This window comes from Poecilia formosa, unplaced genomic scaffold (assembly GCF_000485575.1).
Source record: "Poecilia formosa unplaced genomic scaffold, Poecilia_formosa-5.1.2 Scaffold32, whole genome shotgun sequence".
Classification (NCBI taxonomy): Eukaryota; Metazoa; Chordata; class Actinopteri; order Cyprinodontiformes; family Poeciliidae; genus Poecilia; species Poecilia formosa.
In genome coordinates this window covers 1,223,976-1,250,851 of record NW_006799971.1, presented here as the reverse complement: position 1 = coordinate 1,250,851, position 26,876 = coordinate 1,223,976, and the positions used below count along the sequence as shown (strand labels likewise).

At 38.9% G+C, this 26,876-nt stretch overlaps 5 protein-coding genes across 5 annotated transcripts in view; 3 read left to right on the top strand and 2 right to left on the bottom strand.

The window, feature by feature from the left end:
* The window catches only part of LOC103136470 (transmembrane anterior posterior transformation protein 1 homolog), an 8,023-nt gene extending 6,800 nt beyond the window's left edge, over window positions 1–1,223 (bottom strand). The window contains exon 1 of the mRNA XM_016670262.1: window positions 1,193–1,223. Coding sequence (XP_016525748.1) covers window positions 1,193–1,223 — 31 coding nt within the window. The remainder of the gene's footprint in view (window positions 1–1,192) is intronic.
* Window positions 883–11,109, bottom strand: LOC103136394 (transmembrane anterior posterior transformation protein 1 homolog). Its single transcript, XM_007549631.2, has 14 exons — window positions 10,892–11,109; window positions 9,125–9,255; window positions 8,911–9,029; window positions 7,494–7,656; window positions 7,271–7,406; window positions 6,527–6,624; window positions 6,377–6,446; window positions 6,129–6,209; window positions 5,865–5,974; window positions 4,260–4,319; window positions 3,054–3,122; window positions 2,880–2,956; window positions 2,623–2,795; window positions 883–1,499 (listed from the first exon to the last, which is right to left on the bottom strand). The coding sequence occupies exons 1-14, from the start codon at window positions 11,067–11,069 to the stop codon at window positions 1,246–1,248; spliced, it is 1,719 nt and encodes a 572-aa protein (XP_007549693.1). The 5' UTR covers window positions 11,070–11,109; the 3' UTR covers window positions 883–1,245.
* Window positions 11,110–12,838: 1,729 nt separating this feature from the next.
* On the top strand, window positions 12,839–15,681 carry clrn2 (clarin 2). The gene is made up of 3 exons (XM_007549630.2): window positions 12,839–13,350; window positions 14,303–14,482; window positions 15,210–15,681. The coding sequence occupies exons 1-3, from the start codon at window positions 13,098–13,100 to the stop codon at window positions 15,476–15,478; spliced, it is 702 nt and encodes a 233-aa protein (XP_007549692.1). The 5' UTR covers window positions 12,839–13,097; the 3' UTR covers window positions 15,479–15,681.
* A 1,542-nt stretch (window positions 15,682–17,223) lies between these two features.
* On the top strand, window positions 17,224–23,314 carry lap3 (leucine aminopeptidase 3). The gene is made up of 13 exons (XM_007549629.2): window positions 17,224–17,316; window positions 17,412–17,527; window positions 18,670–18,724; window positions 18,803–18,908; window positions 18,997–19,156; window positions 19,768–19,932; window positions 20,796–20,954; window positions 21,075–21,199; window positions 21,291–21,379; window positions 21,513–21,615; window positions 21,743–21,822; window positions 21,895–22,007; window positions 22,356–23,314. The coding sequence occupies exons 1-13, from the start codon at window positions 17,224–17,226 to the stop codon at window positions 22,540–22,542; spliced, it is 1,551 nt and encodes a 516-aa protein (XP_007549691.1). The 3' UTR covers window positions 22,543–23,314.
* A 336-nt stretch (window positions 23,315–23,650) lies between these two features.
* Window positions 23,651–25,325, top strand: med28 (mediator complex subunit 28). The gene is made up of 4 exons (XM_007549628.2): window positions 23,651–23,942; window positions 24,506–24,572; window positions 24,652–24,764; window positions 24,865–25,325. The coding sequence occupies exons 1-4, from the start codon at window positions 23,784–23,786 to the stop codon at window positions 25,066–25,068; spliced, it is 543 nt and encodes a 180-aa protein (XP_007549690.1). The 5' UTR covers window positions 23,651–23,783; the 3' UTR covers window positions 25,069–25,325.
* The last annotated feature ends 1,551 nt before the right edge of the window (window positions 25,326–26,876 follow it).

Genomic DNA, 26,876 nt, shown 5'->3' with positions numbered 1-26,876 from the left:
GATTTTACACAACACTGTCCCTTTAAAGACCTTATTTTTTTTTCCCTGTTACTTCACATTATGTTTGTCTACCGGATAAAATCTCCCCAAAAATCCAAGTCTGACATGACAAATGTAAAAAAATTAAAGATTTATACATGGTTTAGTAATGCAGTGTAAGTTAAAGAAAACTAATAAGGAAGACCTGTTTTAATGTTGCTGGTATTAAAATGGTCAGATTTTAATACCACCAAACGTAGTATTAAAACGAACGTAGGAGCTGATGGCGGTAAATGAGAGGAAGCAGAAAGGCCTGTGGCGACTTCACGTAATCAACTGATTAACAGCAGATTTCACAGCAATTTGGGTCAACTGGTTCACAAACAGCTGATTAACAGGACACGTCTTCACGAGTCAGAGCTGGCGAGCGACAGCAGACATGAACTCCACGCTGGTTTGAACAGCTGAAATGCTTAAAATGATCAAAGTTATTCATTTCTTTTAGCAGGAATCTCAGTCGCAAATTTACGGATAAGATCAACGTTTCCAACATGCTCAGCGACAATGTTGCTGCCATAGTTACACGACTGTGGAAACTTAAATCTCCCCTTAGCGAAAAAAATAAAAAAATAATCTGCAAACAAACGCCTTCACACGGTCCTCCCAGTGATGTTAAAAGAAAGAGAAGACCCACACAGACGATCTCACACTAAAACTCCCCAGAGAAATGAAGCCGATGAGCTCGGAGGCTTGTTTGCATCAGTCCTTCTGAACGTGTTGGCGCCAGTGTCTGCAGAATGCCTTTATGCGCAGCTTAAGGTTTAAAATTTAGGAAAAAAACATCCAACATTTTCAATAAAAAAAAACATACTTTAAAGAGATAAACTTGTCAGATTTTTTTCTAAATAAAAAGTCGACATCTGACAACTTTCGTTCTATTAAAAAAAAACAAAAAAAAAACACTCTTTGTTCTAGGAATAATTGTGCTTTTGAAACACACACAACCTCACAGTCCAGCTGCAATGCTCCAACAATCCAGACTGGATTTCCTTTCAGTGGTTTTATTCTCCGTTTGGTTGTTTCCTGGTGTTCTTGCAGCACCCGTCTGGAAACGTCTGATGTAACAGCTTGATGCCTGGGTTGGTTTTTGCCAGTAATAAATAAATAAATACTCCAAGAGTCAGGTGCATAAGTGCGAGTCGGGTCTGAGCACGCTCCGTGACCCTCGTCAGATCCCAGGACATGGGCTGGGGTTCCCTTCAGCGGTCAGTCTATCCGGTTCCCACAGATGGTGAATCGGTCTATCTCCAGCAAGTCTTTCTTGGGCGTTCTGTGTTTGAGTCCGTCTCCTTCCAGCCCCATGTCATTGTTTAGAATTTTGTCCTCGTCGTCCTCGTCTGGCGTCGTCAGGAATGTGTCCGAGTCGCTCTTTGGGATGGCGGAGGAGGTGCCCTCTGGTTTTTCTGTGGGTGGAGAAACACCCGGTGTCAGTGATACTCCTGCTCTGTCTGACGTAGGCTCTGTTGATGAGAAAGTGTTTAAGAGTTTAATGGCACAGAAATATTCACACTGTGAAATTCCTTTGGTAGCTATTGGGCATCAAATATCTTAATGTAGACAAAGATGTGTAAAAAAAAAACCTTGAAAGAATTCAGGTTTTGAAGCAGTTGCGTGCTCTCGCACGACACAAAACCTCTTCAATATCAGTACATCTAAGTGGAGAAAGTAAGGAAATAAACAGTTTTTGGTACAAATACTGGTGAGTCCAACAGGCCCATCAAAATAAATTATAATGAATCATTTTCTAATTTGACACTCTACTTTTTTAAGTTAATAAAAATAATCATAAATTTTAAATGGGCAGTATTATATGTTTTCCAGTGACAGTATAATTTTATAACAGTCAAGCAACTATGTTAACTTTTGATATAACTTATATATACATGCATATCAAATATGTCTTAAACGAAACTTCAATTTGCAATTTAACACCTTGAAATTGGGCATCTGTCTCTTTAAGAATGTCATGTTCTTTCCTCCTCTATTAACCCTTTAACAACGTTTTTACCAGCGTTTCACTGAGAAGTAGCTCCTATAATGAGCTCAGCAGATGTGCAGGCTACTCTGAAGGATCGGGCTGCACAGTGGCGCAGTTGGTGAAACTGTTGCCTTGCAGCAAGAAGGTCCTGGATTCGATTCCCAGCCAGAGATCTTTCTGCAAGGAGTTTGCATGTTCTCCCTGTGCATGTGTGGGTTCTCTCTGGGTACTCCGGTTTCCTCCCACAGTCCAAAAACATGTGATTGTGTGTGCGTGGTTGTTTGTCCTGTCTGTGTTACTCTGCGACTGGCAACCTGACCAAAATGTCTCGCTTGAAAGCACCAGCACCTCCTCTGACCCCAGTAAGGACAAGGGTGTAAGAAAATAGTGGATAGTCTGAAGGAGCTGAGTGAGGGAGTCATGGAGGATGGCTGCTCTTTGAGGCAGAAACTTGGAAACCATAGGAAGCTAGGTTCACCAAGGCATTTTGCACAGCCATGGAAGATTAAAACATACCTGTTTGATGAGGTGCAAAGCTCAAAAAAGTCAATTTCACCCTTTTAATTGCATGTGCTGCTGTATAACCCAGAGAGTAGCTGTCTAACCTTGTGGCGCTGCAGTGTAAGTGTTTTTGCTGCGGTTGGCTCTGGAGTTAGCACGGCTGGAGGCGACAGATGGAGGCGGGTCGAACAGCTTCTCCTCCATCTTGGCCTCTTTGACAAACATGCAGGATGTTCCAAGGAGAACGATGCTGTTGAGCACCTTGAGCGTGATCATCCTGCTCGCAACGACAAAAAAATATGAGAGTACGACGCAAACGTGCGAAAGCATAACAAGCGACAACGTTATATTTCATATTTACCCCAAGTAAAACAGCAGCACACACATGAAGGAGAGCGAACCCTGGATCTTCACTGAGCTTGTCACCACTCTGATCAGCTGAAAATGGAAACAGAAAAAAACAGCTGGAACCATGCAACACTGTAAAAATGTAATATGGTACTCTATGTTTATGTGTACGTATCGAATGACGGACCAGCAGAGCCAAGGGAAGTGGAATGAAGCCCATTCTTCTGGATACGGAGTCGCTGTAGTCGGTGTAAGCCTGCAAACATTTTCAGAACAGAAAAGCCTCGTTTAACTTCTGACTCCAATGACAAATCTAACTTTGTTCTGTTGGACAGAAATGTGAGAAAACAGATAAAAATTCAATCTGCAATCAGAAACATGCAATTGTGTTTAATATCCACAAACTACAGGTTAAAAAGTTAATGCAGCTTTTTAAAGTTGTTCCTATGAGGATTAAAATAGTTTTATAGTACAAGTTTTTTCCCTCATTTGTTAAATTATAACCACAAATATCTGTGCATTTTATGGGAAATTATATGATGAACCAAAACCATGCAGTGCTTCATTATGAAAGAGAAAGAAATCAATAAATGTCTTTCTAAGTTTTCACCAGTAAAAATCTGAAAGGTGTGGTGTGTTTGTAGTCAGCCCCTCCCCCACCCCCCAGAGATAGTACTTTGTAGAAAAACCGTTCTAAGCAGTTCTGGCTGTAGATGTTTTGCAGTAAAACATAATTTTGTCCATGTTGGTATTTTTGGTGGTTTACAAAAGTGGAAAGAAAAGTCATCTTTGTCTTTTTTGGCTGTGTATACGAAGGCTGTGCACATTTAGCGTGTCGTCCCTTTGCGACGCTGCAAGCCTGTTGAATATTAATTAAGCCGAATAAAATTTTATGCATTTTAATATGTCATTACTATCATTTTAAAAACTGGCAGGCAAATACAGAAAATTAGGGGATTTTGTTGACCCAGTCAGTCAAAATTACAGAAAATGAAAAAGCCTAGCGTGACCTCTGACTGGAATTTAAGTTATTTTATGCATCTAAACTTGGTCAGATGTGCTTATTTCTTCAATAACTCTTACCAACTAAAAGTACATATTTTCTTTATGTATTTAGAGTCCATTAAAGTGGCAATAAAAATAATTGCAAAAAATCTGGTCCAGAGGAATCATACCATCAATATAACTGGCTGTGAAATATTTAAACTCTACAGAAAAGCAACAATTTTTTGCACTGCCCCCAATTCACATTTTGCTCCCCTACTAATACTGAGAGGTCTGTCATTATGCCACCTCTCCACAAATACAGTACAATCCAAAATGATTCCTACGATATGAAAAAGATTTGAACATCGGTGTAAAGACAGCTGCTAGTTCAAGTTGTTTGACTCACGTTTTTCTGTCGGCTGCTGACGAGGTCGAAGGCGAGGCTGGCTCTGTATTCTCCGTACACCTGGGAACACAAACAGAGAGAACCGATAATTCTCAGTCAACAAACCCACAAATAACCAAATGCTCCGTTAAAACAGCCAACAGAAGGTATGTGTGTCTAAAAAGTGATGGCAGAGAGATGTTTGTTGCAGAAAGTGAAAGTGGGTGCAAAAAAAAAGTGTGGTTGGATTTAACAGTGTGAAATAATCTAGTAAATTCCTGCTTTAACAAAAACCAGGAAGGAAGGAAGGTAGGAGGTGTAAAAACCACCAACATCGAAATGAGTGCAAAGAAGGTGGCTCAGCTGAAGGCAGATCCTGTTTCAGACTGAAATACGCATGAGTGAGAGAGAGGAAACAGAACATTTACGGAAGGTGGAAGAGGAGAAGAAACACAGAGACAAAAATGATCCAGGTCAGGTTGAGGTTTTGGAGGTTGGGTTAAAGAAACACCTGAGTGATAAAATACACCTCACAAAAATTTACAACCAGCAACAAGAATACAGCAAGTGGTTTCTGGATGGTAAATCAACGACAAAACACTTTTGTTTTCTAACAGCCATTGTACAGCGCATACAGTGGCAAAACCAGCTGACCAAACATGCTGGAGCTTTGCTTGGGTTGCTATGGAATCACACATACGCTAAGTCAAAGGACTCTGTGACAAAAAAAAGCCCTATTGGGACATCCCATTTTATTTGCCATATTATCAGAAACAGAATAACGGAAGGCATTGGTGAGAGGCTGAGTGTTTTGGTCAAACAGAAGCAGCAGATACACAGTGAGATGCACATTGCACAACATTGTTATCGAACTTTTCTGAGTGAACAAACGTGAACAAAATTCTGACCAATCACACAACAGTTTCACATGCAGGGTGGGATGAAAGTTCATCAGAGGGGTTGTGTTAACAAGAGTGGACAACATGACGCTGAAAACAAAATAATTTGGTTTTCGTTGCATAACTGCAACATCAGCTGCGCTTCCATTGCAAATGTGTGTAAACTTTGTACATTTTCCGCCAATGTCGAAAAAAACACAACATAACTAAAAAAAACGGAATTAAAGTCACATGTGAATAAGTTTGTTCTTGTGATAAGTCATTAAAAAAATCTTTTTCTTCACGGTTTGCGCAAGTGGCAGCATCCGGTTATTGATTATGTGACTTGTGTGATGCTAAAAAAGTGTTTCCATTCAACTTTTGCAAAATAAACCAATTCTGCTACAGCCAAAAAAAAACAACAAAAAAAAAAACACCTCATGCTAGTGCCAAGACTTTTTAATCAAAAAATTTGTTTTTATTTTCAAATTTGTCATGTTTCTATTGAGCAAATTTATTTCTGGAATGTCAAATTGTAGAATTATATGACAGTCAATCCTCTGATAACTGACAGACGCTCCAGAAACTGCCTGTAACACTATCACTCCACTCTCTAGTGCCATTTCTAAACACACCAGCTTCCTGAGGATCAAATCATTTTCAAACCCATCTCTGATTTAAATCTGATTTAAATTATTTTTTATCAGTGACTGTAAATAACCGGCTAACGAGACATTAGGGGACTCACGTCAGCACTGATGTCATTGAACTTGGTGATGAAGGCGTGCTTGACAACATCCACTGCCACCTCTGATGTGATCACCATGACTACGTCTGGGAACAGGACCCAGAAGTGGTCTAAGACAAACACAGGAAGCTGAAATCAGTATAATTATTCAGATACGTAGGCTGATGAGAAAGGAAGTTTGTGTTAAGGGCTGAAGCAGAAGGAAAATGGATCTGTGCTGGGAGCTGTGTCATGCTGCGTGCATTCTGAGCTGATATTAGTTACCGGGATTCCATGAAAACTGCTCCATGTTTCTCAGACAGACAATGAGCAGGAGGATGTAGTTGGTGAACCTCTCCTTTATGTCTGTGGGAAACAAAACAAATCAATCCTGGATTAACCTACTTTCTGCCCACTGCGGCTGAGCGCGATCCCAGAAATTTACCTTGGATTAAATCAGGTTAAAGAGGGGAGGATAAAAATATCCCAAACGTGTGATTTTAGTGCGGAGGCTCCAATGACTTCCGACTTACCGCTGTTGGACATCTGGAACAGGTTGTTCTTTTCAAACTTCTTAAACACGCTTCCTTTGATTTCCACAAACTGGGGAAACAAAATCAGAGCTTCAGTCGTTCTGCTGCAGCGAGTTTTTAAGAGTAAATATTGAAAACAGTTACACTCACGTTGTTTGACATCATTATGGTGAGCAGAGACTTGTTATGGGAGTTGAAGGCTACATTCAGTGTCGTAGCCTGAACCATGATGAGAATGGCATGAAGGACTAGATCAGTAACAGCTGAGGAAAACTGGTTTGAGGTAAAACACAAGATGAGTCCCAACAGTAACACTTATTCTAAATACAAAAGTTTACTATGAATATATATGTATGTATGTATGTATGTAAGTAAGTAAGGAAGCAAGAAAGCAAGGAAGGAAGGAAGGACAGAAAAAGACAGGTAGGAAGAAAAGGGTTAAAAAGAAAGGGAGAACAAAGGAAAAAAGAAGGAAAAAATGAAAGAAGTAAGTAAGGAAGGAATGAATATGGGAAATAAATGTTTCATATTTGTTATCCTTTTCCAATCATACTCAGATGTAACTATGACTTGTAGAGTGTTCTGGTTTTCCAGACTGTAGAAACCCTTAAATGGTGTAAAACAGATGAAAATGCTCCATTCAGATCAGAATAAAAATGAGAACATGATCATTTGGCTTCAAAAATACAAACTGCATTCAGCAATGAAAGGCTGGTGTGTGTTTCTAAGCTGTTCCACTCAAACTGTCCTTCGGACAACTAGTCCATTAACTAACACATAAAGATTGTTATTTTTAATAATCCAGATAGAGTGCAGTCCGGCAAATATTACTACATTAAGTCTGTTTTCATCTCAGTGTTGTGGACTCTTAGAGGTCAGTCCCAGTGAGGATACAGACGTAGAGAACAGCCATGAGGAAGTGAGGAATCACTCCTATGTGTGCTCTCTTCTTCTCCTTGGGCTCGGTGGCGGTCCAGTACAGAGCATCCAGGATGTCTTGGCCAAACGATGAGAAGAGGCGATCTGCAACCTGACGTAAAGCACCGACAGCAAATCAGTGGGTGGATGTGAAATCAGCAGACAAAGCCAGAACCCAGAGACAACCATGTGACTCTACCTCCAACATGTTGTAGATGATGTAGAGTTTGATGACGGACTGTCCCCGGATCAGATGGTACATCATGGAGTAATCCACGTAGCTCATCATTGAGTAGCACAGCACCATGATGAAGCCCTTCAGGACGTCGCACACCTGGGCAGGCTGCAGTAAACGGGAGCCGCTGGAGCCCAGAAAACATTAAAGGAAACAGAATGTTACATGATGGAAAAAATCCAAGCTAAAATTCAAAACGCAAGAGCCACAAAATGCTGCTTATTATTATATAATCAAACTGAATGAGTCGTGCCCTCTGCTGCCCTCTGGTGGTTAAAATTATCATTGCACTACATGTAAATATTGCCACGGGAAAACGTTCCCAAAATTTCAATGCGCTTTTACTTACAACTTTCAAATAGTATGAATAGTATAGATACTAGATTTAATCAAACATATAAGATATAGAAAAAAAGTCACTTTTATAGACAATTAAATACTTTCCTAAAGACTTACAATGTAAAAAAAATCCCCATTAACAACTATAAATGATTCTGCTTTGCAAAAGTATCTGGAGTGTTGAGTTTTTCCACACCTGCTCATGTTATCCCTACAAACTTAAATGTATTTGAATGGCATTTTATGTGCTAGAGCAGGAATGTTGAGGTCCAGTCATTGACTTGTGACAAGACAATATGTGGAAAATTTTCAATAAATCTGTATTAAAATCATCTGCAAATTATATACCTGCAGATGTAAAATAATAACATATTTCAAACTTACAGCATCGCTTAATCTTCTGTCTTATTTATTTTGCTTAAAGGGGCAGTATTATGTGTTTTACAGGCACAAAGTGCCATTTGATAGCACAATCATGTAGGCTAACTATGTTGCCTTCAGTTATCATAAAAATGCTCTATATGTATATCAAAAACGAGTTAAAAGAAATTTAACTTTGTAATTTAACGCCTTGAAATTTGGCCTCTGTCTCTTTAAAGACTCCTTCTCTTTCTGAAACTCTGCGTCCAGGAAGTCATCAATACATGGCTCCTCTATTAACCCTTTAACAACGTGTTTACCAGCATTTCACTGACACTTAGTTTGTATGATGAGCTAAGCAGATGCGTAGTTCCAACAGGTGCTTGCTAATTGCTGCTGGCTAGTCTATAGGAGCTGAGAGGGGATTGCAGGAGAGGACTGCACTGTCAGGCAGAGCCTTGGAAGATTTATCAAACAACCATGAAAGAATCAAGGCAACACTCCAGGTATGTTTTTGATGATGGGATAACATTAGAACATGATGTGAAGCTAAAAAAAATTTGATTTTACATAACACTGCCTCTTTAAGCATCTATATCTGGTTTCACTTTAGTATCTGCTTATTACCCATTGAGTTTGGCTTCAACCTGTCTCATTCCCCACAGCTATTAGTGCAGATTACCCGAGGCCGCAGCATGGCACAGTCAGGAGTCGCAAAAGGGCCAGAATCACTCGGAGCGGCAGGAGGGTGAACACGTACAGAAACGTATCCAGACAGAGGAAGAAGCCAAAAGTCATCAGCTGCAGGGAGAGGCGACAGATGGACATGTAAACGTGTGTGTTTAACTCTGGTGGGAGTGATCGATGATGGACTTCTCTGGAGCTCGTATGCTTACCTTCTCCAGCTCTTTGGGGATGCGGAGGCAGGTGTAGACCCTCTCTCTGCGCTCTGTGTATTTGGCCTCATTGTGTTCCAGAAAGTAGCCTCTGGTTAGCTCAGTGGTTATGAATCTGACCAGAGACAGATCTGGAAGTAATCACACAGACATATAAATAATTAAAGGAAGAAAAATGGACATTAGAAATTAAATAAATTCCTTCATCAGGTCTTCTTCAGAAGCCACCATGAGCTGGTTAGATAAGATGTGACCTTCTTCTGATAACACTTAATACATGAACATCAATTTCTAAATGAAATGCTAAATTTACATTAATCTGATCTAGTTAAAGAGTAGATTAACAAAAGGAATGTGACAGCTCCCATATCCTGGAAATATCTGTGCTTGGCAGCTCTTGAAGCTCAGACTTCCAGTCTCCTCCAAACTGTGCTTCAAAAATTCTCATGGCTGTGATTACTCCTGCTGCTAGTGGAGCTTTTTCTCGTTCTTTGTGACAACAGGGTGGCAGCTCCAGGTCATAAAACCAAATATGTTTTATGATCTGGAGGAAAGGTGCAGAAAGAAAAAAAAATGATTGTAAGAATTGCAATTCATAGTTCTGGGAATTCTGAAACATTTTAAAATGCTCAAAAATTGATTTTAGTCTGCTTAGTTTTCAGTAAAATACTATATTTTGGATAATTCTTGTTTTATATTTACTTAAGAAAAAGCCAAGCCGTTAAACTAACTTAAATACTGCTCATTTAAGTTACAGAATTTTTCCCCAACCTATTTTTGTTTAAATATAAACTGATGGAATTTGGTACAGAACAGAACCTTACAGCATTGTTTCAAATTAATGTTACATTTGTTTACGCTGTCTTCTCCCGTTTTCAGTCACATAACTTAAACATAATCTGTAGACCATTGGATAGAAAGATTAGTTTCTGAATCACATTGTGGTCATGTTTCAATATATATTGGCTATGTGTAATACATAATTTCCCAAAACATTAAATATAGTAAAAATCTAAATTAACAGATATAGACACTTAAAGTATGTAAATATCTGTGCAATATTTCTACATATGAAAACTTTACTTTTTGAATTTAGTTATCGAAAATGATTTTTCAATTCATTGTGTGCATTCACGAACTCAATTCTGTAGAGAATGCATGCTGTAGTTTTTGGACCTTGTAAAGAAACGTGAAAAAAGCCACAGACAAAGCAACGCCTGTCACAGAATTACAAGGTGTAATGTAATGAATGCAGCACGAACGAAGGAACCAGGCACGTTCACTCCGATTTTGGAGAGACGAAATTCATAGACAAGGACACTGATAATTACTCGTTGATTCATACGATTTGCTGCAATTAAAAACTAACACTTTGCACACAAACGCTTATGTGAAAAAGCTTGCTAATGCGCCTGCGCAATGTATCTACGTCCAGCAAAACGAAGACGCAAGCAGCCTGACCTGCACGTTTACATCAATTTGTTACCAGAAACCGCTGTGATAAAATACATAATACTTAGATGCATCGCCACCGGATATGTCTTTGTATTGTTTTGGTCAATCTCAGTGTGGTAAACACAACTGCTGCATCTGACTAGACACTGCTGCACAGCTCCACGTCACTGAAATTCATTTAAACTGAGAGCTGAATGTCTTTGCTATAATGCAAGGAGCAAATATGCGTGTAAGTGCTTGTTGACAAATAGAAACAACAGCTCCAGCAGCCTGTTTGTTTAGTGAAATTATAGAAACCCGGCTGACTCTCACCTGACAGGTTGCCTTTTTGGCCTCTAGCGCCGCCATTTTTATCATGAAACCCCCGCGTGTCAGCAACTTCGTCTTTCTTTTTATTCAGGTCCACGTTAACGGCCTTGGTGGCTCTCTCCTTGTCCTCTTTCTCATTTTCCTTCTCCTCTACCAGACCTGTCGACAGCGAATCCGCCATCTTCGACAAAACGGCCTCAGCTGCTGCCAGGGAGACTGCGCAACGCGCCGTGACGTCACCACGCACTGCATCTTCACCATTTCACCAGAAGGTGTCGCCAAAGTTTTTGTTGACTTCTACCTGAATCTTCAAAACCTGATGACTGCTCACAGTTAGTTTGATCAAAATACACGCTAAAAATTATGGGGGGATTTTTCTGCCCATAAAGGACTTTGTAACTCCTCAAATGAAAAGAGTCAGTGTTTACAACACTGAGACTGACTAGTGATCAGTGACCAAGAAGTGGTTTAGACGTTTTTGCAGAGTATTCAGCAGAAATTTTACTTTTACTTTTGTTCAATTTTGGTCTTATATCTTCTTACTGCTTTTTTGAAATAGCTCTTTATTGGGTCTTTGTCCTAAAAAATATAGACTGAAAAGAAAAATCTTCTTTTTTTTTTTTTACCATGACAATGACCATTAGAATGTGTAGTTTATTGTTTACCTCTCAATATATTTTCTTTGACAACAAAAAGGAAAAAAAAAAAATCATAATATTTCTCTCTGTGTAAAATATATTTTCTTAATTTTCTTACATAGTGGATATATACCATATCACATACCATGTGTTGGTATATAGGCATTATTTTCAATTATTTTCAAATATCCTAATTTCTTTTAAAGTTCATTAAAGTGGATTTGTTTATTTACAAAGATATATTTGGCATTATTATTTTGTGAATCCATAGAATATTGGCACTCCTCACCCTACTCCAGGCTGAGTCTCTAGAGAAAGGTGATTTCATCACAAAGCACTGTAGCAGGACCCAGGTCTCTTCAGAAGAGGCAGCAATTTATCTACTCTGATTTGGTTCATATTCTTCCAAAAATATTGTACAATAAACACATATTTTAAAAATTCAAGGTTTTATTCTTTAAGTATTTTCTTAATAGACAAGATTATGTTTTACATTTTTAGAAGAGAATAAACTTTTCTTCATAATACAAATCCCTAATGTTGGATTTATGCAGAAGCTGTCAATTAATTCAACATTCTTACATTTTAAAATACTGCCAAGCTAATTGACATTTTAAAACAACAGTACAGTTTTACTTGGAAAAAGAAAGAGAAGTTTCCATTTTTAAGTTGGAAACAATAACATAATGGGAAAGTCAGGTTTTTACAGTAACCTTAAAATCAAATATGTCTTGCATCTAAAACACTGTCCTGATTGATGATAGAAAGTATTTAGTAATTATGTCTTCTTTTTATGTCTTGTATTTGTTGGTATGTGCCGGTGCATACTGTTTGACATATAGCAGTTGTTAACTTTAAGTTCATTTGGATCCCTAACTGAAATCATTTGAAACCTGCAATTCATATTTACTCAGGTTAATTTTGCCTGACAATAAAAGTTATTTAATGGTCTGAAATTTTAAAAGTAACAAAAAGGCAAAAACTAAAATAAAAATGCTTTTTTTCAACAGAGCTGGGTTTGTAATACAGTTTAAGCATCATTAATTTAATTGAGGAATTGAAGAAATGAAGGATGGGACATTATTCAGGTCAACATGTTGAGTCGATGCTTTCAGTTGACCTTTAGGGTCATTGCTGTATCAGCGACCCTAAAGTCATTTGACTTTAAGAATGCGTTTAATTTTACAGCTGATTGAGGAGCTCAGCCTATAAGCCATAAGAAATGATTGATTCAAAGTTGGAGTTGGAAAAGGTTAATTTCTCCCGTGAATAAATGTGTGTGTGTTTGTTTGTGTATGCGCGCGCAGAAACCGGGATGCGGATCGAGTTTCTCCCGGTAAGAGATCTCCCTGACGCCCATAGATTCAATTTCTCCTCCCGTGTGACTTACACATGAATAGATGCAACATCACGCCGGGCCCAGCGGCTTTTCATGAAGCTTCATAGCTTTACTCTTCCCGAGCTGAGAGGAGACGATAAACGACTCCATAAACCCATGGTGATCCCCGAGCCCGCCCCGCGGCCGCTGCCCGGCGTCCTCTTACCTTCCCGGGGCACCATGAGCTCGTAAGATGCCTTCTCTGTGGAAACGAATAACATTCTCGGTGGCCTCGGCGCTGTGTGTCGGCTCGGTGGCCTTCCTGGTGGTGGCCCTGTCCACAGAGCGGTGGGTTGTCGGACGGATCCTGTGTAAAACCGGGGTGGACATAGTGAACGCGTCCAGTCCGGAGCTGGACCAGTTTATCGGGGACATTTACTACGGTTTGTTCCAGGGAGGAAAGACCAAGAGGTGCGGACTCGGAAACAGGCGCTCCAAAATATACAGTAAGATCCAAAGTGACTGTAATGGAGAGAGGTGGAGAGTACCGTACACATTCAAGTAAGAGTAGCACTACTTCAACTTTACTCAAGTTAAAGTAGAAAGTAGCCGTCAACAAAAAATTACTCAAGAGTAAAAAAGCGTTTGGTAAAAAGGCTAGTCATGTAACTGATCAAATCATCATTTAATATTTAAAAATGACATCATCAAAATATTAAGTTATATGAAAATGCTGGTATTTTAAGGACCAAAATGGGAATAATTCATGTAAATAACAGCATTACAAAATATCAAAATCAAACAATAAAATTCTTTCAAAGTAAAACTTATGAAACTTTAATAAAGATGAGTAAAAGCTTTTTTTCTTTTTTTTTTACTTTTACTCAAATAAAAATATGTCGTAGTGCTACTCTTACTTAAATACTTTTTTGACTACATCTCTAATTAAAAATATAGAAAGGGAGGAAAACAGAAAAGCCTCAGAGCTTAAACACAATCTTCAACAACTTAAAATCACTTAAGATCAGATTTATAGATAGATAGATATTTTTTATACATACAAAAGGAGCTTTTGTATGTATACACACATACAAAAGCTCCTAAAAGCTCAATTTTAGGAGCTTTTGTATGTGTATATATATTTATGTATGTATATAGGTTTTTTTTTTTTTTTGAGCCGGTGTAATGTAATGTTAATGTTATTGTGTGGCAGTTGGTTCTGTCTCCCTATTTGTTGCTTGTTTGTCTGTATTAAAATGGAAAAATAACTAATAAACATATGTTGGAAAAAAAACTTAGGAGCTTTTTTTCACTTAAATGCTTCACAGGTCAAAGTCAAGTTGTTTATCAAGCAAATAAAGAATATGCTGTCAAAAGGTTCTGGACTGAGAATAAAGAAAGAAAGGATCTGAGCGTTTCCTCCCTAAGCTCGTCCCTCTGTTCTGTGCGCCTCTGTAGTTTTTCCAAAGCTGGTGCAGACGCTGAATGGGGGTCTTCACATGATGGTGATTCTCTTCCTGCTGGGGGCAGTTGGCTTCGCCCTGGTCAGCCTGTCCTTTTGCATTTACAACGCACGCAAGGTCCCCTACCAGAGCATCAAAGGGCACAAAGGACTTTACCTATGGAACTTCATTGCTGGTAAAAACACTGCACTGTTCTGCTTGGCTTCAACATGTTTTGCCTTTATTAGGCTTTTTTGTATTATTTATTTATTTATCTTTATAATTTTTTAAACTAAATTACTAACAATTACACCCAAACATTTTTTAATCCCTTTAATATTTAGGTTTAAAATATTTTTTTATTCAATCAAGAGGTTTGTGTCTAATATAAAATAAGGTAAACATTACTCCAAAGTGATGTAAAGAGTGTATTCATTAAAAATAATAATACTAATTAATAATTCATGAAAACAAATTTTAATAGCATTACAATAATCAAACACTTCTTAGTGTTGCTGACTAGCCTTTTGCAGGTTTCACTGATATTTGATGATTTATCTTTGATAATGAGGCCCAAGTCCTGGAGGTTGGACGGCCTCGTTGTCATCTCCCTAATCTTTCGCTGATTTAGCTGAAGCTGGTGTAACAGAGTGATTATTCACAGTGAAACATGTCCTGTACTGACATGGACCTAAAGGCCAGTCAGTGAGGAAGAAGTCATTCATCCAAATGAAACATAAAAAAGGCATATTTCAGTTTGATCTTTATTTCTGGAGACATGTGGTCTGAATTTCCAAGGTTTCTGGAAGGTAACCTAGGAGGCTTTTTTCTCCGCCCCTAGTATGCCATAGTACTGTATACAGATATCATAAATATAGATATTTAAATCTGAAGGGAAATTAAGTTCTTTCTTCTGTTTGCAGCTCTTTTTGGTGCCCTGGGGGTTCTTTGTTTCCTGGCAGCTGTGAAGCACCACCGTCTGACTGAGCGGGTGGCAAACCATGGAGAGAACCTCTTCGTCCTGGAGGTTCTGGATGACAGCCTGGACTGGTCCTTCTGGCTGGGGGTTGGCAGCGTTGGGACTCACTTCGCCGTTTGTGGAGTGGTCGCTATGAGTCGCATGAAGTTGCCCAAACCAGAGATCAAGAAGCCGGAAGAGCTCACAATCTCTGCCCTGGACCTGCTCTACTAAAGAACACACACACACATGTTTGTGTGGCTATCTTTGTGTGGACTTTCCATTGACTTCCATTCATTTCTACAGCCTAAACCTTACCCTTAACCTAACCCTAACAGAAACCCAATTCATACCTTAATCCTAAATCTAACCCCTGACCCAAAAACAGTGTTTCCCCTTGTGGGGACCAGGCTTCGGTCCCCACAAGGAACAGTGGATCCCCACAACGTAGTATGTGTCAGGAAAATGGTCCCCACAAGGTATTATAAACAAACACACACGCACACACACACACAGAAAAATAGTTATTGGTTGTGTCTTCTGCTTTTAGCGTGGAAAAGAAAAAAAACCACTTACTGACATTTGTGATGACACTGTTTTATAGAAGCTAAACTTATTTCACACTCATCCTCACTGAAAACTGATTTTAAAGAACCTCAATGTTTATTTGCTCTTATTGGTTCTGAATAGATAATTGATGAAAAAGCCAACTTGTCTAGTTTAGACATAGGGATTTATTGTTGGGTTTACTTTGGTACTGTGGACGATGAAGAGTGATCCAACAGAATCATTCTGAATATTTTACCTTCAGTATTGTAAATTCGGTTTGTGTAGTAAATAAATGTCTGTAAATATGCTATTTATTTTTTCATTGTACATAGAGAATGTGAATTACAGACATTTAAAATATCATTCCCAGTTATCTGATCCTTTTTTTGTGTGTCTGGTTCCTATTCAAAGCCCTTTTTAAGGCATTCGGTTACTCTGTATGATTGCCTGTTGGATCCATTGAATTAATTTTGCATTTGTTCAAGAAGCATAAATGGGGGAAAATGTATCTTTGGTTTCTAATAGTAGATATTTATGAATCTTTATGCAAGTCAAGAACTTTAAGAATTTTATGGTAAAGTTCTGCATTTCTGAAAGATGATTAAGATGGCCTAAGTTTGAGCAGGAAGTTTTCTTTTCATTCAGGAAACCACCCAATGCAAACAATAAATCTGAAACGTATGTAAACAAAACAATCAAGCAAAAAACATTTTTTTAAATATAAGATTGCATGTAATTGCATATATGATTCACTGAATGCCCATGTTACAGTATCCATAGATTAATAAACCTGCCGCATGATAAGTTAAAATGACTTCAATAACTTCAATTGTGATGATTAACACATTTTCAAAGAAAAATTTGTTTATGGATCTATTTCAATTATGGTTTCAGTTGTGTGTGTGTCTTATATTTATGTTTTATTTATTGTTTTTTGTTGTGTTTTATTTAGGATATTTAACATATCTTCCAGTTCCAGTGTCAAGACCAATAAATTTTTATTCTTTCACATATCAAACTGCAATACCATGCTGTTATTAACATATCATTTGAAAATTATCTTAAAACAGCAATATATCGTTTATTGCAATAATTACTGGTTTATCATCAAAATTTGGTATCGTGACAGAAAGGCCTATAACATTTTCCATATTTGGTCAAATTAGAATCATAAAGTTTAATGCATTCTATTGTAAATTTACATGACAGAATTGCATTTAAAACACACTTTGTACTCCACAGGACAGACAGTGACATTTTGCCGCTAGGTGGCGACAAAACCCCCGTCGTCCTATCTCGTCGGTGACGCCACTTTAACGCGACTCTGTCGGGGGTCGTCTGCCTTCCTTTACCGCATGAGAAGCGCCTGACCTTCCAGTGAGGTAAAACTAGGATATTAACGCAGATTATTACATGTTGAGGAGGTGACAATGCTTGTTGTGAGGAAAGCTGCGCAGACGGCCGTGAGGAAATATCTCTGCAGGCCGTTCTCTGCTTCACACACTAACCTGCAGGAGAGAAAGGTGAGTAGTTTACCAGGTGTTCAGTGATCCTGAGAGTCTCAGCAGCAAAGTGTGGACCTGTCAGTGAGTGTGTGTGTGTGTGTGTGTGTTTGCAGGGCCTGGTCCTGGGAGTCTTTGAGAAGGACGGAGAGGAGGAAGGTGTTCACCTGACGGAGGCAGCAGCCAGGTTTGACCAGTCTCTGTCTGGAAAGCTCTCAGAGCTGCTGAAAATGTGAGTCGCTTCTTTTGTCAGCTGATGTGATCAACAGTTTACATGCGCATCAAAGTAAAATAGAGTATCGTTGAAAGCTAACTGGTGATTAAATTTTAAAAAGTAAAAATCGTGTCTGGATTTATTAAAATCACAGTGGGATATCTCTAGAACTTTAGTGTTTTATTGTGACCTGGTGTTGGTTTACACATCATGAGGAAGACTGCTTGCTGTCTTCAGACAGTCAAATGTGTCTTCCTGGTAAACATTGGAGAACGTGCGTCAAACATCTTTCAGCCAGCTGGATAGCAGTGGAGAAAACTCCTGTCACTAGTAACTGGCTCATATTTTACTGCAATACCTAAACACACCAGAAAGTCTATGGTCACATTTTACCTTGGAATTATTGCCTGTTTTTGTATTGCCAGTTTTTGACTTTTCATGGATGCTGGTGGACTGGGTCACCAAAACAAATTTTGCTGGATGATAAATTGTCCCTAAAGTTACTCCGATAAACATTTTATATTGTTGCTTTGAGACCATTTTTAAGTAACATAATTGTTGTAGCATAATGATGCAAGAACACATTCTCAAAGAGCAATAAACTTTAAATTCTAATGACAATTTCACACTGGAACTGGAAGACATTTTAAATATCCAAATATAGAAAACAACAAAAATAAATTATGAAGACTCTGTAAGCAAAATTATCCTCCATAAAAGGGGCTGGTTGAGGCCAAAGCACCAGACTGAAGACATCCAGAGAGAGGAAAACAATAATTCATGCAAATGGAAATTATGAAGCTCCTGTTAAATTATCATGTGATTAATTGAGTTATTGCTTATTTTGTCATGTCTAGTAATAATCCACCGATTACTATTTTCACTTCAGATACGATACAGATATCTGAGGCTTAGTATCGGTTGATACTGATCCAATACAGGAAAACAGTGAAAAAATGTTTTCAATATTGAGACCAATACAGATATTAATATGAGATCGGTGCACCTCTAGTCAATGGGTCTGCTTGTTATTTTTACTGTAGTTTTTTTTTTCTTCTTATGTTTATCTTACTCATTCAGGAAATGAGATGACTGCAAAATGAATAAACTATTTATGGACAGCAGTTGAGTGTTTTTAAACATTTTGTTTTTGCCCTCAGTGCCGGACCTGGTCTGAAGAAAGGCAAAAACAGACTGTTCTATGGGATTCACCAGGTAACAAGACGCTGCTTTAACATTTCACTCCCCGTCTTCTAATGGTGATGGAGTAAAACGTGCTCTGATCTCCTTCAGGACTTCCCCTGTGTCGCAGTAGTCGGGTTGGGCAAAGAGAGTGAAGGAGTGTGTGGGGCTGAGAAGTGGAACAGCAAGAAGGAGAACATCAGGCAGGCCGTGTCTGGTACGATCCGCTCCGGCGTCTGATCTCACATACGGTTTCAGAAATGGTTTTATTGATGTTTGTATATGTACATATTCTTTTTGTTCAGCTGGCTGTCGGACTCTCCAGGAACTGAAGGTGAGTCACGTTGAGGTGGACGACTGCGGTGATGCCAAGTCGGCAGCAGAAGGCGCCATTCTGGGATTGTTTTCCTACGATGAACTGAAGTCTAAGAAGAAGACCAGAGTGACCTCACAGCTACATGGAAGGTAACCTGAGCTTTTAAAATCTTTTGATTAACATTAAAGTCAATATGTTTCTTTTTAAGTACGAAAAGTATTTTCTAAAAACCTCTGACTACATTTTTTTAATAAAAAATATATATTTTTTCTTTTTTGAGTAATTTTAAAAAAATGTTTTTTCATCTTTTCTTTTTTCCTTGATTAATCTGTTTTGTATTATTGTATTTTCTTTCCTTATTTCTCTATTTATCTTGCTTGAATTTGCCCTGTGTTTGTTTCAAAGTGAACTCTTCTTACATATTGCTTTTGATGTGCTGTTTATTAATGCAATACCTGTTTGTTTTGCACATTTTAGTTTAATAAAGTTAAAAAAACAACAAAAAACATTTTTAATCTTTTTTTTAACCACCCATTATTACAACTTGACTTCCACAAGCTATCTTTTGCTTTGTCCTTTTTTTTTTTTAAATCTTTGTAGAGTCTGTATTTAATTATTTTCTCTCTCTCTCTCTTTCTCTCTCTCTCTTTTTTTTTACATTCAGCTGAACATTTTAGATTTTTACTCTTCTGTATTTTGAGTATTTCTCAGTCTGCAGGTTTTCTTGCCCCACTGACCGTCCCTCTCTGTGTCTCACCAGCGCTGATGTGGACGGTTGGAAGAAAGGCGTAGTTTATGCAGAAGGTCAAAACCTGGCGCGTTTTCTCATGGAAGCTCCGGCCAATCGGATCACTCCGACTGCTTTTGCCAACACCATCGAAGAGAAACTGGCTCCGCACGCTGAACGAGTCACCGTCAAAAAACGGTTTGTTGGGTTTCCATTCTCCTTCACTTCCTGTAAACTGCATGTATCAAACCAAAACGACAATAAACTTTGTGTCTGTTTTTAGTAGATTTCTGACTTGTTTTATTGACTATAAGGCTCCTTTGGAGTTCTGTAACCCATGTGACCATGAGCCAAGTTTGTTGTTTTCTGAAAGCCTGTCAATGTAACAAATTTTGCTGGACAATAAATTGTCCCAGAAATTATTGCGATGGATGATAATGTTTTTTGAGACCATTTCCAATTCATATATTGATAATAATATAATATTGCATAAACTCTATTTTTGTAAAAAAAAAAAAAAAAAATATATATATATATATAGAGAGAGAGAGAAATGCTACACTATTTGCACATTTGCTTATTTATGTACTTTATTTTCTTGCTTACTCATTAGATACCCTCATTCTTCATTTATTGTCTTATTTATGAAATTACTTGTATTTTTTCTGGTTTTCCCACTTATAAATTAGATTTGCCAAACTGTTTTTTCTTTCCTTGCTTATGTAACTGAATTTGAAGTTATTGATTTACTCAACTATCTTAACTTTAATGATTGAGATATTAATATGATTTGCTTACTTACAGGTATTGACTTGGTTACTTTACTTATTTATGAACTTTGTTTTTTACTTTGTAACTTCTTATTTATTGTGTTTATTTGTTACCAACTGTTTGCTGCTGTATGACTGAGAATATGCTGATGTTAGTGGTAAAATATTTCCAGTGTTTCTCTTGTGAGATTATGATTATTGATGATTGCAGAGACAGAAAAGTAGTTCTTACTTAGCACATAACCAGATTTATTATTATTACTTATTGATGTTTGTGTATTTTACCTGCAGATCAAAGGCCTGGATGGAGGAGCAGCAGATGGGAGCGTTTCTCAGCGTGGCCCGGGGCTCAGAGGAGCCCCCTGTCTTCCTGGAGCTGCACTACAGCGGCTCAGCAAACAGCCAGCAGCCGCCGCTGCTGCTTGTGGGGAAAGGCATCACGTTCGACAGGTTCATCACAAACACACCCACAACTCATATTGATTATCATCATGTCGTCTCATTGTTGGTAGACTGTGTGTGAGCTATGCCCCCCTCTGATCCCTGTGTGTGTGGTGTGTGTGTTTTCAGCGGTGGCATCTCTCTAAAGCCGTCTCAATCCATGGACGCAATGCGAGCCGATATGGGCGGAGCCGCCACAGTTTGCGCCTCCATCGTTGCCGCAGCGGCTCTGAAGCTCCCGGTGAACATCGTTGGTGGGCTGCTTCTTCTTCTTCTTCCTTTCTGCCAGTGCCTCCATTTTTATTGTGCCCAGACCAACAGCCTTCATGTTTGTGCTCGGAGCAGGTCTGGCTCCGCTGTGTGAGAACATGCCCAGCGGGAAGGCCACCAAACCAGGCGATGTTGTCACGGCCAAGAACGGGAAGACAATCCAGGTAAATGAAGACGTATGATTGGTCCAAACAGCTCCCTGACTGTGTGTGTGTGTGTGTGTGTGTGTGTGTGCGTGTGTGTGTGCGTGCGTGCGCGCGTGCGTGTATTTACTAATGAGGTTTTTGTTTCATGAAGGTGGATAACACAGACGCAGAGGGCAGACTGATCCTGGCTGACGCTCTCTGTTATGGACACACCTTTAACCCCAGAGCTATCGTTAACGTTGCTACGCTAACAGGTGAGATCAGGTTGCAGGATTTACCACTACTGCTCTGTTAAAGTTAAATGTGTTATTATTATGGTATTAACTGAATGGAAGCGCTGTAGAGAAATGATGGTAGACGGTGTCGGACCTATTGTTGCAGGTGCCATGGATGTAGCTCTGGGCTCGGCGGCAACAGGAGTGTTTACCAACTCAGACTGGCTGTGGGAGCAGCTGCAGCAGGTAGACAGGAAGCACAGCAACACTCACTACTGTACCAGCTTCTCTGTTGGCTCATGCTCTGTGTGTGTGTAGGCAAGTGTTGTGACAGGTGACAGAGTTTGGAGGATGCCTCTGTTCCAACATTACACCAACCAGGTCACTGACAGCCAGCTGGCCGACCTCAACAACATCGGCAAATACAGCCGGTACGTAGCAGACCGCTGCTACACTCAGATCCTGTTTTACCCGACCGGCTTTACATTGAATCCCATCTCTTCATTTCTTACTTTTTTGCTTGACTCTTCTTTTTTCTTTTTTGTTTTACTCCTTCTCACTCATTCTTCCTTCTTTCCTTTCATCTTTCCTTTTGTGATTTCTTTTTGCTTGCAGTCTTTGAGCTCTTTCCTTCTGTCCTCTTATTGCTTTACTCTTTCATTCTGTTCTTTCTTCCTTCCTTTTTATTATCTGGTTAATAAAAACAAAGTCATTAACAGACATATGGGTGAAAGTGGCCTGGCGGCCTCCTGACCCAGCTCTCTGTTTATCCTATGCAGTTCTGGTGGTGCGTGCACAGCCGCCGCCTTCCTCAGGGAGTTCGTCACGGCTCCTCACTGGGCTCACCTGGACATTGCTGGAGTGATGAGCAACAAAGATGAAGTTCCCTACCTCAGGAAGGGCATGTCCGGGAGGCCGACGCGCACGCTGCTGGAGTTTGCTGCCGGTCTGGCCCACAGCGGCTGAGAGGAGGATCAGATCTGACAAAGAGCAGGACTCTCCTGAGTCAGAGATCACACAGCTAACAACATAGATATGAGTATAACAGATGTTACATAGGTAACATAGATGAGCTAATACGGATTTATATTATGTATTAGTATTACACTGTGGTGTGAAAGGATATTTTCCCTCTTTCAGATTTCTTCTGTTTTTATTTTCTCACACTTAAAGCTGAAATATGTAACTTTTATATATTTTTTGTCACTGTCGTATGAGATGGATAATCTGAGAACAAAATCCAGCTCCTCTGCCTTCTCCCAGTGCTAACTAGAAATGACCAATCAGAGCCAGGAGGTGGGTCATAGTGCCATCAATCACCCTCTGTATGGCTGCTCAAACAGACCGTGATCAACCTCAAGTACAGTCAAATACTTATCAACATAGGGCCAGGTCGGTTTGGGAAGCTTTTCTTCTATATAATGTAAGTCGAAATTCAAAAATTGCATTTTTGTATGTTGTTTTGTGGGGTTATCTTTCTCATATTAACATTAATTTAATCTGAAATGGGGGTTAAAAAAACGCAAATCAAATCTGTGAGGGACAGATCAGTTTCACAGCATTGTAAAAAAAACAAATATATTTTGTTACAGAAATCATTGTCTCCAGCACATTTTTTTGTAATTGACATGTTCTTAAAATGAGCTATAATTGCTGATTAAAATCATCAGTTGCTTTTTTACAGAGTGTGTGTTCCACCCAGGCAGAAGGAATGTGAAAATTAAACATTTAAAACTGTTAAATATTGCCTTATCTACCACCTTATTTAAAACCAAATCCATCAGTTAAATTGAGAATATTTAGTGAAAATAAATATTTTCACTACAAAATAGCTGATTTCACTAAAATATACTGTATGCTTTGTTTTTTTATGTTGATGGATGGATGTCTGTGGAGTTATTTCCCCATGACTATTTTTTTTAATCTGTTGGGTATCAGTATGACACCCAGTCGGCTGTTTCTTTATATTTTTTTCAGACAGCTAATCAATTCTTTGAGATTATTTCTATTTTGAGATTGGATCTCGTTTTATTTCTTCCACTTATTATTTAGTGTAGAGTATTGCCCTTTGTGCATCTTTTCACCTCATTTATATTCATAAATTATTAAATTCGTTCATTAGTTATTTAGTTTTCTTTGCGGGGTGCCCTTTATTGCTGCCTCAATGCTGTGCGCATGCGCATAACCCGGATGGCCAACAGTGGAAAATGGCTTCGTCCATGAACGGTATGTTTCCAGGCCAGCAGCCGCCCGGCGCTCATCCCGTTGGGGGGCCTCCTGGACCGGCTCAACCGAGCTTTCCCGGTACCGCTCCCCGGGTTCAGGGGAACAACACCCTGGTGGACGAACTGGAGGCTTCCTTCGAGGTAGGAAGGAAAAGGGCTTCATTAGCTCTGTTGTTAGTATTAGCTGTTGTGGCTAACATACTTATGAGCTAACTGTAGTTAAAATGTAGCATTTTCTATGAGTTGACCAGTTACAAACTGGAGCTTCAACTCTCCGTTTCACCGAACCATAATCACAATTTTACGACAACGTAATGGGACCATTGCAGAGTGAAAGAAAGGGTAATGTTCTGCAAAAATGAAAACAAAAAAATTCTAGATCAAACTAAAACAAAAAAACAGTTTTCAAATCTTTGAGTCAAAGTGGAAAATGTTTGACTTTTGAAACTCAGAAATTTCTAGAAAAAAATGCTTTAAAATTTTTCCGTTTTTTGGCTGCAATTTACTCATTTCTTTCTTCTACGATGGCACTAATACACAGTCGTACAATTTCAAAAACAAAAAAAACACACCAGAAATGTAGGTGATGACAGTTTCACAAGCATGACTAGAAAAGCAGTTAATTCTGAATATTGATTTTTTTTCCCCCCCCACTTTAAGTCTCTGATAGTTTCTCCCTGAACGCTGCTCTGTTTATCTTCCAGGCTTGTTTTTCATCGTTAGTTAGTCAGGACTATGTGAACGGTACGGATCAGGAGGAGATTCGAACCGGTCAGTCTGCTGCATTGTTATATTGGAATGGTTTGCTTGTGGTAGTGTGTGTTTCAAAGCGTTCATGTTTATGTTGAAGGCGTGGACCAGTGCATCCAGAAGTTCCTGGATGTGGCTCGGCAGACGGAGTGCTTCTTCCTACAGAAGAGGCTTCAGCTTTCTGTGCAGAAACCAGAGCAGGTGTTGAAAGAGGTAAACATTTGGACCAAACTGATATTTATGGGTTGGTAGTTTCTTGCCGTAGTATACTGTGGCTTCTCTCCTCTCAAGTCCTGTTCTTCTCTCTCTCCAGGACGTGTCGGACCTGCGTAATGAGCTGCAGAGGAAAGAACTGCTGGTTCAGAAGCATCTGGCCAAGCTGCACCACTGGCAGCAGGTGCTGGAGGACGTTAGCGGTCAGCATCGTAAACCCACAGACCTTCCTCCTCCGGGACCGCTGGCCTTCCTGGAACAGGCCTCGGCTAGTCTGCCCCCAGCTCCTCTAAAACCCAGCTAAGACACCAAAGCGCCTTGTGATCTGTAGAAACCGCCATGCAGCCCTGCTGTGAGCAGGAGAGCCGCCATGCTGGAGGAGAAGCTGCATCAGGATGGAAACATGCGTTTCGGTTTGTAGACTGTATAGACGTTGGACTGATGTACATTTTTACTTTTACGTTTTCTTTTTATTTCTAGTTTTTGATGTAAATATTTTTGATATTTTTCTTATGTAAAAACAAAATAAACGAATCTGATACTATTTTCTCACCTGACTTCAGATCATGACTAAGGATTTTCATGAGTCTGTAATTTGGTAAAATTATCAGTACCAACACTCAACATGCGCATGAATGTGATATTAAAGAGGCAGCATTATGTAGGCACATAGTGCCTTTTTATAGCACAATCAAGTAACTGTTACCTTCAGCTGTTACAAACATTTTGAATCAAATATGACTTAAAATAAATTTGACTTTATAATTTAACACCTTGAGATTGTCTCTTTAAAAACTCCTGCTCTTTCTGAAACTGCCTTCAGGATGTCATCACAACATGGCTCCTCTATTAACCCTTTAACAACTTTTTTTTTTTACCAACATTTCACTGAGAAGCAGCTCACATGAGTCCAGCTGATGTGCAGTTCCACCAGGTGTTTGCTAATTGCTGCTGGCTAGTCTGAAGGAGCAGAGTAAGGGAGAAGGCTGCTCTTAGAGGCGAAAGCTTGGTCCCTCCAAGCATTTTGTACAGCTGAATGGTTGCAATGGGAGATGAAAGGATCAAAACACTCTATGTATGTTTTTGATGAGATAATACTAACATGATGTAAAGCTCAAAACATTTTTCTTTCTTTCTTTACATAATGCTGTCCCTTTAATGGACTTTTTTCATTTGAATGATTTGAGTCTAACATAAAAAACAGTAAGTTGGTGAACAAGTCTATTTATACCTATACTTAGATTTGGGGAAATCCCACAAATTGCAGAAAGACTAAGATATTTCTTTCTTTTCTTTTTTTTTTTTGGTCATCAACAAAGTCCTGCGGAAGAAGTTAATATCTGACCTCTGATCAGAAACAACGGAGCTCAATTGTTTAAGCTGGTTGGCTTTGAGGGGCAGGGATAAAGCAAGCTAACATCAAATGTCTGGAGTGGTGAATATTTATGCAATCACTTATTTTCTGTTACATTCATTGTCATTTTGCAGAAACCAGTTTGTACTATGACCTTAAAGGGAGTTTTTTGCAAAAAAACAAAAAAAAGTTTCTGATAATTGATTTGTACAAGTAATAAAAATATAAAACATCCAGGGGGGGTTAATGCTTTAGAAACATTTTTTTTAAATTGTTGCAGTTGTATAATTATCCCAAAATTAAAATGGATCAATAAAGCCCTGAATTAAGGATATCCATTCCTTGAGATTACATAGATATCTGATCAGAACATAACTTAAAGTGAAAATCGCCAACAACTGTTTCATTTCTCTCTCTTCTCCTTTAAGAAGTGTTTTTGTGCAGTAGCCTGAGTTTGCTTTTTCTTCTTATTGAACATTATATCAACCTGTCCATTGTGACTAGGGAAGAAAATTAGCCACTTGGCTAAGATCTCATGTATTTTGCCTGTAAATGTTAATAATGTTCCATTTTAAAAATTACACTTGAAACAATCAATAAAAACAAAATAAAAAAAATCTTAGTGGTCGTAAAACAACAAAAGGGCATTTTCTGTCATCTTCTGACATAAAATGCTAATCTGCTAAAAATGCTAGAACCGCCACTGGATGCCTCCCAGGATCAAAACAGTCTTATTGTGTGATGCAATAAATAACTCT